The sequence below is a fragment of the Mauremys reevesii genome, linkage group 9, assembly GCF_016161935.1.
Source record: "Mauremys reevesii isolate NIE-2019 linkage group 9, ASM1616193v1, whole genome shotgun sequence".
In the NCBI taxonomy this organism is placed as follows: Eukaryota; Metazoa; Chordata; order Testudines; family Geoemydidae; genus Mauremys; species Mauremys reevesii.
In genome coordinates this window covers 41,754,201-41,764,546 of record NC_052631.1, presented here as the reverse complement: position 1 = coordinate 41,764,546, position 10,346 = coordinate 41,754,201, and the positions used below count along the sequence as shown (strand labels likewise).

Below are 10,346 nucleotides of genomic sequence, written 5' to 3'. Positions count from 1 at the left end.
TTTTAAAATCCAGGCCATGGATCTACGAGGATCTAGCTCTAAATGCACAAAAAAGAAAAGTAACCATCCTCTGCCCCCTCTCCCCCCATCCAACAGTACTAAATCATTTAATACAACAAAAAGAAGTAATAGAAAGAAGTGAATCTCAGGTGCAGCAAAACAGCCTCCAGCAAATCCAAATGTGTGTGAAGAGTGACATCTATAGGCCAGAGAGAGAAATATTCCAACTGGATATTGCTCCGGTCTGCAGTTTAAATTATTCCCAACAGTTTTACAATGTAAAAGAAAACCACTCATCTTTAATGCTGTCAGAGAACATGCCAAAAGTACTTCTTTTGCAATGCATACACCTCTCATACAACACAATCCACAGTTCTGTAAGTATTCTTCTTCACCTGTTAGTCAGGGTGGGCAGCTTTTGTTTTGTCTCCAAGCGTTCCTGTTGAGCGTGTCTTCCGAGCGGACACCAAAACGTGTCCTCCTTCAGTGTCTTCCCCATGGTCTTTGTTCTGGGAGTACCAGATAACGTACTCTGTGGGCAACATATACCAACTTTTCTAAAAAGTAACACACTCGAATATATAAAATTGCAGATATTGCATCAGAAGCAGAGATAATACTGGAAAGTAGCCAATATAAAGGAAAAGGTATATTAAGTTTAACCAAATTATGTATTCAGGAAAGTAATGCTTCTTGAGAAATCTTGGTATTTGATTGCATTGTTGCTTCTTTAAACATTTATACTCTTCCTCTTTGCTACCTACTTGCAAATTATGCATCATGTAGTGCATTTTCCTCGTTCTTCCACTGTACATTTGTGCATTTATTTTAATTATAAATAAGTGACTCCTATATATGCAGAGTTTGCAATTCTGTAGGTGTTTTGATGCTAGTAAAGGTTGGTATACAGGTCAAAATTTTAAGGCATTTTACAAAAACTCTTCATTTATAAAGGTCGGGGCGCCTCTATGTATTTTGCCGCCCCAAGCATGGCAGTCAGGCAGCTTCTGGCAGCACACTTGCAGGAGGTCCGCCAGACCCACGCCTTCGACATACCAGCTGCCAAATAGCTGCTGAAACTGTGGGACTGGCAGACCTCCCACAGGCATGTTGCTGAAGGCAGCCTGACTGCCGCCCTCACAGCGACCGGCAGGCCACCCTCCACGGCTTGCCGCCCTGGCACGCGCTTGGTGTGCTGGTGCCTAGAGCAGCCAGAGTTAAAGTCAGCTGATAAAAGTACATTGCCAAGTTAGTGCTTTGGTCAGAGAACAGTAATAATTTTCTGGCTCCAAAAGAGTAAGTTTGCAAATTTAGGCCCTGATCCTGCAAACACTTAACACAGACTTCAGTGGGACTTAAATCCATCCCTGTTCAGCAAAGCACCTAAGTACATGCTGAAATTCTTTGCTGGATCAGGGACAGAAAAAGGACACATGGTAGATCAGAGACCACCATTTCAAATTAAGAAAGGCTTTTCTGAAAGTTATAGTTTGAACTTTATATATAATGCCTGTTTCTGATCCTTAAGAGGCACTTTTCCATCTCAACACACCAGGAAGATAAATTGGCATTATTAATCAATCTGTCCCAGGTGTTTGAAGTCGTTCTGTGCCAGTGGCAGACAAAAAAAAACAGAACCCAGGATTCCATGCTTTCTATTTTCCTTTTCTAAATTCCAGTCACAAATAGTTCTGTGCAGAGTTGTTTTAAAGGATATTTTCTTCATTTATGTTCCAAATCCAAGTGTCCACATCACAACTACTGCTTTTCAGATACACTGAGTTTTGTCTTGCAGTCACAAAGAAAAGGTTGGGTTGCAGCAGCCGCACAGTGCAGTATGCACTGTCAGAATAAAGCTATGGGTTAAAAAAAATGGTTATTCCACATTCCAGTAACAGTAATAACTATTAAGTTAATAGGCACCAAACATACCTGCGGTAAAGCGGAAAAAACAGGAAAAGATTAGCAATTAACTGAAATTGAGCACAAGTTTTACACACATGCTCAGTGTATTCAAGTTACTATTCTTTGGCTCCACAGCCTAGTACAAATATTTCAGTCTCTACTGAATCCAGAAAATTTTGATTTTGAAAATATCTAGGTAAAATATAATTTCATATTTTCATTCCTGGCTGACATTTTTTACTTGCTTTAATGTATCTGGGATCTTTGTTCTAATTTTTCGCATTTCCACAATACAAATCACTACTCTTGCTACCTAATTATAGAACATTTTTATACATCTGATAAAAAGGCCTGTGATTGTTAACCAAAGAACCTGTCAAAGTTATCATCAATCTGGCTGCTGTTCAGCAACCTACGTGAAAGAAGCCGGTAATCTCAGTCCACAAGTGCTCACAATATAAAAGCCATCACCATGATTGACACACTGGTTTGTCAGTTTCAGGGATGATATCAAAGTAGGCTAATTTATCCTCACCTAAGAAAGTCTCTGACTAAATGGGGTAATCTGGGGAATCTGCACTGCTGCTGTATGGACTGTACTAACTCTGGATAATATAACTTTGGTCTCCACAATTAATTTTTATTTATTAAAAGGAAAGCTCAATTTACTTGAAAAGAAAGCACTGAGCTTAATCTAGCACACATGACCCCTAAGCCCCACCCTTTCAAGCAGGTAAAGCAATCTGCACTTTTTTAAAAAAACTGGCTTTTACCTTTGTGTGACTTTCTGAAACTATATTAATTCTCCCTGATACAATGGGTTTCTTTTGAAGAACTATATGACTTCAGAGTTCCCTGATACAGCAGACAAATACACAGTGCATTGTGGTCAATGCAGAACTACTCTTTGCCTTAAGAGTCTATGAGAAACCTTATATGTCTACCCCTTTCATTTAGGCTTTCGTAGCACCTCTATTATTAAGGCTTAGAATTTGGCATCCAGTTGTGGCAATTGTGAAAAATAGATACACAATTCTAAAAACCTGAGCCTAATAGTTTTGAATCTGTTTTCCTGTGGTAGGACCCAAATTTAGGTTTTATTTAAAAAAAAAAAAAAAAAAAAGCTTTTAACCAACTCTAAAGCCAACAGAACTATTTTCACTCCAGTGGAAACTCATTTTTTAAAAAGTAGCATTCCCAACTCAAACACTGCAGCATTGAGCGAGGGCACAAACATGTAGTTAGAAACTGATTATAAACAAACACAAAATTTATTATTTGAGTTAGCTAAGCTAACGTTCAAACTTATAGAAAACACACACACACACACACACACACACACACGGAAAGTAACTTAGCTTGAAGTGTTGGGTTTTAATACTCTACAGCATTACTGACACCACAAAGGAAGGTGTGTCTAATAGTGATTAAACATGACTGAATTTCAGGGGGTGAAACTGGAATTCTGGTTTCCTCACGTGCTTGTTACAAGGATTTAGAAGAGGGCGAGAGAAGAAGTAATGATAGTAGTCTAGTTGACATGTAACAAAAAACAAGCAAGAGAACATCACCTTCTGGCGTTTTTGAACAGCTAACTTCCATTAATTCACATTAAAACAAACTGAAGTCAAATTAGGTGCTTTCCCTGCCAGTCATTTTGTCCTGAATCCCAGAACCACTAAACCCACATTTTCAGCAAGCAAAGGTTGCATTTTCCATTTTGAACACTAAATTTACTATTCTGAGAAGTTAGCAAAGATTTAATTTTATCTGCTTTGGTATAGGTAAGCTATTAGTAGCTTGTATAATCTTCATGTTTGAAAAAGTAGTTTACATGTGTTAGGTATAACTGGCATATAGTTACCCCCAGCTGTAAAAGGTCAATAAATAAAAAGGCAGTTAAAAATATATCTGTTTTATTTACCAGTTTTCTAAAAAGCAAAAAGTCATAAAAATTAGTCACAAGTGACAAAACCAAAAGATATTGCACTGTGTACAGAAAACACTGCTGACAAAAGGTTATGTCACAAATCATATTACAACATAAGTTATAATTTTTCCCAACCTATCTAAAAGTGGAGATTTGTAATTTCAAAGTTACAGGAAAATATTTTACTACTACCCTGTAAATGCACACACTTTAAAAAACACAAGGGTAAGTTGTTGTGTAAACACATCTACAAAATGCTCTAAATACACCTTTTCCCTCCCTTTCACTAAGTTACAAGACGTTTGTTAAAAAAAATTAACCAGAAAAGCATGCTAATGGTGAAAAAAAATTACAAAGTGGTTGAGAAGTCCCTGAAAGTTGTTTGTACTCTTAAAGAGATTGCACTCTTAAAGCTTTATTTCTCAATCACTCTGGTCCAATTAAAATAATATATTTTTGCATGTAATAATGGAATATGCGCAATATGCTGGTATATCTGCACGGCTTAATTTCTGCACAAAACATCTAGTACATCGGACTTTATAAACACTGAAAGATTAAACTGGGTTTCCTGTTTAATATTTACACAGATTTAAAGTTTGATCTTCTTTCCCAAAAACAATGGGAGTATGAGATCGTGCTGGTGAGTGTTTCATACAACATTAAAGTGAAATGGTCACTAGTAAGTTGTGATTCTATGAGATTCATAAATTCTGCCTTCAAGCTATGAAGATGAAAAACACCAGAAATACGGTTGTAGTAACTGTCAACACATTAAGTGAAGATACATTAAAACTAATGTTTTGATTGCAGCTGAACCTCTTTATACATCTTCAGACTCAGTACTGCCATCCAGAAGTATTCTAAGCTTAAGTGTTCTTTATCTCAATACTCATTGGCAAATCCACCCTTTTTTGTCCTCTTCTCATTACCAAGCAGTATAAAAGAACAGCTTCTGCATCTAATGCACAAATATCCAGATCCATATAATTCCAGAGGTACTACAAGTAAACTTCCTGACAGCAAAGGATTCTACCCACATAGCTAAAGATCACTCAGTAACCAAATATAATGAAATGAGTACTGTTCTAAAATCCTTTTCTGTGTATAACAACTATCTTGAAGTTGAGAGAACTCTCTAAACACATGTATGTTTAATGTTTATTTAGCCAGAATTGAAAGACTGGTGGCCAACTTAACGAAGGAACGAACTAGAAAGAAGGGTACACAAACTTAAACCAAGTTTAACAAACAGGCAGTGGTAGATAGGCAGTGTTCTTTTCTGCGGTTCAAGTTTTTGAACATATACTAGATACAAATTCTCAGAACTAAGATTTCAGTGTAATGAATAGTTCATAACGTTTCAATGCTCATGAAAATAAAACACTACAAAGTTCATGGCACTCCTTTATGTTCTCCCATACATTCACAATTTTAATCTGTGACCTAAAAATTTTAAGACTAGATATTGACATTGGTAATATGCTATTAAAATATTTCCAGCATTTAAATGACATGAAAGGGAACAAAGAAGATGGGATCAACTAATTGAAGAAAGGATAGGAATTGTGAATCAAAATACCCACAGAGTATCAACATTTTTCTTCAATATAGTGGACTAATTCAGTAATTAACAGTGATTCCAAAATGTAAATTCAATTTGTGGATATCTGAAGAAAACATAACTAAACTATGTATTTTGCAGCATTAATTAACCTGATTACCAGATCTACAGGCTTTCATGAAAGCTTCTACAATTTATAGAAAAGTTTTAGGCATTTAAGTGAGAGTCTAATCCTTTTTTTTGTTTGTTTTTAAATAAAAGATTTTTGTTTCCAACAATGTACTGGAGAGATAAGGGATTGACCCATTCAAAGAGATTCATTCACAAATGACCTTTTTCTAGAACAAAAAATCCATTTGTTTTATAAACCAGATTCATTTAACTAGAAAGAAGTTTTAAAACCTTTAAGACATGTTGATGCATCACTGTAATTTAAAGCAGCTGCTTTTTTTAAATAGTGCCAAATATTAGGTTTGTTCTTCACTGATTTGACTCAGGGTAGCCAAGATGTTTTCTTCACTGGCTTCAATCATTTCATTAAGTTCCATTTCATGGATTTCTTCATTATATGGTGTATCAAAGCGGCTTCGTGTGTTGACCTCACAGTAAATACACTCCTTCAAAAGAAATACGATAGTGACATATCCTCATAAAGCATTAAGTGAACCAATTCTTAAAAGTTAGGTCGACATAGATGTGGCACTTAGGCAGAGGTGGATTAAGGTTTCGTGCATCCCTGGACCAGAGCAAGTCGGGGGCCCTTTCCCCACACCTTCCGCCTGTAGCCCCGCCCCCGTTCTGCTCCTTTCCCCCATCCATTCCATCCACCGTCCCACCCCATTCCACCCCCCACTGCAGCCCGTTTGCTCTGTTCTGCCCCCCGCCCCCACCACTGCAGCCCCAAGCCCAGAGAAGCTCTGCCCCCTCCTTCTCCCACCTGGGCCCTAGGGCTGCAGTGGGGAGCGAGTGCTCCCCCAGCCCTGAGCCCGCGGCAGGGAGCCAGAGCTCCTCCAGTCCCTAGACTGCAGCATGGGACTGGGCACTGGGGCTTCCCCTGCTGCCCTGTGCTTCTGTGGGAGGTGGGGTTCGGGACACTGGTATTTTTCGCACCCCACTTGCCCAGAGTTATCCAGGCCAACTGGTGCCTCCCTATACTGGGGGAGGGGGCACCAACTAAAGGGGAGGATGCATGACCTCCCTACATGTCTCCTTCCTGCCCACAGCCCAGGGCCTGTGCTCTCCCCGCCGCCACGTTACCTGCTCTCTCTGTTCTCCTGCTCCCCCTCCCCGCCCCAGCCACATTTGGCTGCCTCCCACCCTTCCTGGCAGCCAGACCCAAGGAGGGAGCAGGATGGAGTTGCTCTCCATGGAGCAGGCTGCCGCTTCTTCCCAGCCAGGCTCTCTTCCAGGCAGCTGCTGAGGGCAGAGTCCCAGCACGGCTGGAGAGTCTCTGGCCCCAACCCTGCCCCTTGTCTGCTGGGGACGAGGTGCCCATTTTTCCTGAGCCCCCCCAGTTGGCGAGGACACCTAGGCAAGGGCCTCCTGGGACCAGTGGATAATCCATCATTGCATGCAGGGATGTGAAAAATTAGTTAAGCTGACCTAACCCTTGACATAACTACACCTATGTCAAAGGAAGAATTATTTTTTATATGTGAATGTTCTATATCAGTGTTTCTCAAATTTATGTATTGGTGACCTCTTTCACATAGCAAGCCTGTGAGTACAATCCCCCCTTATAAATTAAAAACTATTATAAATGCTGGACGCAAAGAGGGGCTTGGGGGTGGAAACTGACAGCTTGTGACCCCCCACGTAATAACCTCACGACCCCCAGTTTGAGAACCCGTTCTACATGATGGAATCTTTGACGGTCCATTTGTGGTCACTTGCAAACCATCTGCTGAGGTGGTCTGTGACACTCTGTGCCTCAAGGGAACCTCCTGCACACCTCCATGTTCATCCTTATAATATGACTGTGTGGTATCCAATGCAAAGTTTGTCATGTCAGGTGTCTTCAGAAGGTTCATGATGCACTGAGCATTGTTAGTCAAGTTATAGTAATTGTTGTTACAGTAATGTTATAGGTTGTAATTTCATGTATAGTTATGAGGCTGAAAATTTGTCCTCGTGGCTTAAAACAGGCCCAGGCAAAAACTCTCCAAGAACAGAGGGGCAGTTCACACCTCATCGGGGCATATATGGGACAAACCCAGCCTAGCCTCAGGAACAAAGGACACTGACCTAGGCAGCAACAAAGGATCTGTTGGACTCTCGAGTGAGTCACCTCCTCTTCCTTTGGTCAGTTTGGGACTGCAATGAGCTAATGCTCACCTGACTCTGAAGGGGTGGGGGCAAAGCCAAGGGGGAAGAAAGAACATGATAAAAAGGAGAGATGTTTGCCATGCTCTTCCTCTCTCTTCCACCTACATCTACAGACACCACCACACCAAGAGACTGAAGTGCTGATCAAAGGGGAGAGCTTGGCTGAAGGGCAACCAGCAGCCTGTGGTGAGAAGCATCTAAGTTTGTTAGGGCACTAAGATCAGCAACACATTTTGCTTTTATTTCATTTGACCAAATCCGACTTATTGTGCTTTGACTTATAATCACTTAAAATCTAACTTTGTAGTTAATAAATCTGTTTATTTATTCTACCTGAAGCAGTGCATTTGGTCTGAAGTGTGTCAGAGACTCCCCTTGGGATAACAAGACTGGTGCATATACATTTCTTTGTTAAACTGAAACTCATATAAGCTTGCAGTGTCCAGCTGGCATAACTGGACACTGCAAGACAGAGGTTCCTAAGGTTGTGTCTGGGACTGGAGATATAGGCTAGTCTCATTTGGTTGCACAATCCAAGGAGCCGCTTACATGCTAGAGGCTGTGCGTGAACAGCCCAGGAGTGGGGGTTCTCACAGCAGAGGAGGGTAAGGCTGGCTCCCAGAGTCAAGGATTGGGGTGACCTAGCAGATTACCGGTCCAGATAACACCAGAGGGGAACCACTAAAAACTTCTGCAAGCTTGCCAAGCGTAAGGTGGCTAGGATAACGTGGTGGTAAATGCATCAGTTCCAGAGACAGACAACTTCTTGGCAAAAAAGGGGACGGATTGCTGTCTGATGTAAAACATTGCTGTTGTGTTGTCTATCATGACCTGGATTATCTTTTATTGGACCAACTTCTGTCAGTGGAAGAGACAAGCTTTTGAGCTTCAGGTCCTAAAGAAGAGCTCTGTGTACCTCAAAAGCTTCTCTTTCACCAACAGAAGTTGGTCCAATAAGAGATATTACTTCACCCATTATGTCTCTTTAATATCCTGGGACCAACAAAGCTACAACAACCCTGCAAACATGTTCTGGACTGTCATTCCCTGTAGCATGGGAAGAAGTGTGTTGCAGGCTAGAAGAACAGCGCTGAGCTCTACCATGTTTAATGCAACAATCTGGAATTATTGTAAGTTAAACAAACTCCAGATCTTTGCACTGTCTCTCAATGTAGTTGATCAAGTTTTCTGTGTAACAACTATAAAAATGAGTCTCAACAGCAAATAAAGACTTACGTAATAAAGAGTAGTATTAATCCATTTAAACTTACTGAATTAGCAACTGCTTTTGGAAATCTACCCTTCTGGATCCATGGATGAACTTCAATAAGCTCTCTTTTTTGTTCTTCTGTAAACTTTGGCTGGAATTTCTGCATTTGCTTTAGTTTTTGTTTGTCCTCTTTTAAAACCATTTCCACATTTCTAAAATAAATGTATTTAGAAATTGAAATTCACAGTTTTAAGGACCTAAAGTCTAATTTTTATCTGGCTTGCACATACAAATATCTTGTGGAAAGCTAACATTTTAAAGCTTCACCCCTTACCCCCCATGAATCTATGTTAAATTTACAACCAATTGTAAGTCTGAAAGATGTTATGGTTGTGTCAGCATCTTCCCAAGTTTGCAGACAGACCACTCCTGTGCCTCTGCTGCTAGCTCATTGCTTTCCTGAAGTGACTCTTCAGAAACCTGCTGGCAGCATCTGTGAAACTGACAAGAATGTTGTCAGTTGCATTCTGCTGCTGCTGAAGACAGCTCTGATCTAGGGCAGATACAGGCACTAGAGATATTAACTAGAGAGGAGAACTCAAAAGAGTCTGGCTTTCTGATGGGGGTTAGAACAGAAAAAAGGAGATCTGTTCCTCTACAACAGGCAGCACAGTCAGGCAACTCTGGAATTTCAAGTTACAGAGAGACAGAAAACATTCCTCCTTTCCAGCAGTCAGAGGGGGTGGGGAATTTGGTTCTGGAGTGTTTAATTAAATTTGACCATTTACTAGTCACGTGCTGATATGGAAGATGAAACCCCAAAGCAGAGTCAAAGGACAGCACCCTGGTAGGAATCCCAGTACCTTCTCCTTTCCTGCCAGCAGGAATAGGAATGGGTTGGCTTCTCACTTAGGTGTTGCACTTCCACTGTCTTTCATATCAGCCTCTATGCTGGTGGATTTAAATCTCTGATTATTAGACACTGTTCACTGGAACAATATACTTTTGCACCTGTTGCTACTCTTAGAAATTCTAAGGGTTGGGCTACAACTAAAACTTAGCTCAAACTAGTTATATCGCTTAGGGCTGTGAGAAATTTCATCCTCTGTGTGATGGAGTTAGGTTGACCTAACCCCCATTATAGACACAGGCTGACCAAAGACTTGTTCCTTAAGAGGCGGTAGCTCGGCTGATGGGAGTGAATTTACTACAGTGACAGAAAAACGCCTTCTGTTGCTGTAGTAAGGTCTATACTACTGGTGCAGCTGTATCTCAGTAGCATTTGTAGTGTAGACATACACTAAGTCTATATTTATATCAGATTAATAGGGAGCACTAAAGTTAATCACTTTATAAATCTGGATGTCAAAGTTCAATCTCCCTTTTCGCTCCTCACAGGAGATAACAGGCTT

General features: G+C 40.5%; 1 protein-coding gene across 16 annotated transcripts in view; it reads right to left on the bottom strand.

The window, feature by feature from the left end:
• Positions 1–3,804: 3,804 nt before the first annotated feature.
• The window catches only part of PER2 (period circadian regulator 2), a 92,706-nt gene continuing 86,164 nt past the window's right edge, over positions 3,805–10,346 (bottom strand). For 15 of the 16 annotated variants that reach the window (XM_039487766.1, XM_039487752.1, XM_039487763.1 and 12 more), the window contains 2 exons: positions 8,996–9,146; positions 3,805–6,016 (listed from right to left, as the gene is read on the bottom strand). In XM_039487766.1, coding sequence (XP_039343700.1) covers positions 5,867–6,016; positions 8,996–9,146 — 301 coding nt within the window. In that variant the 3' untranslated portion in view covers positions 3,805–5,866. The remainder of the gene's footprint in view (positions 6,017–8,995; positions 9,147–10,346) is intronic. The other variant, XM_039487768.1, reaches the window with a different exon arrangement.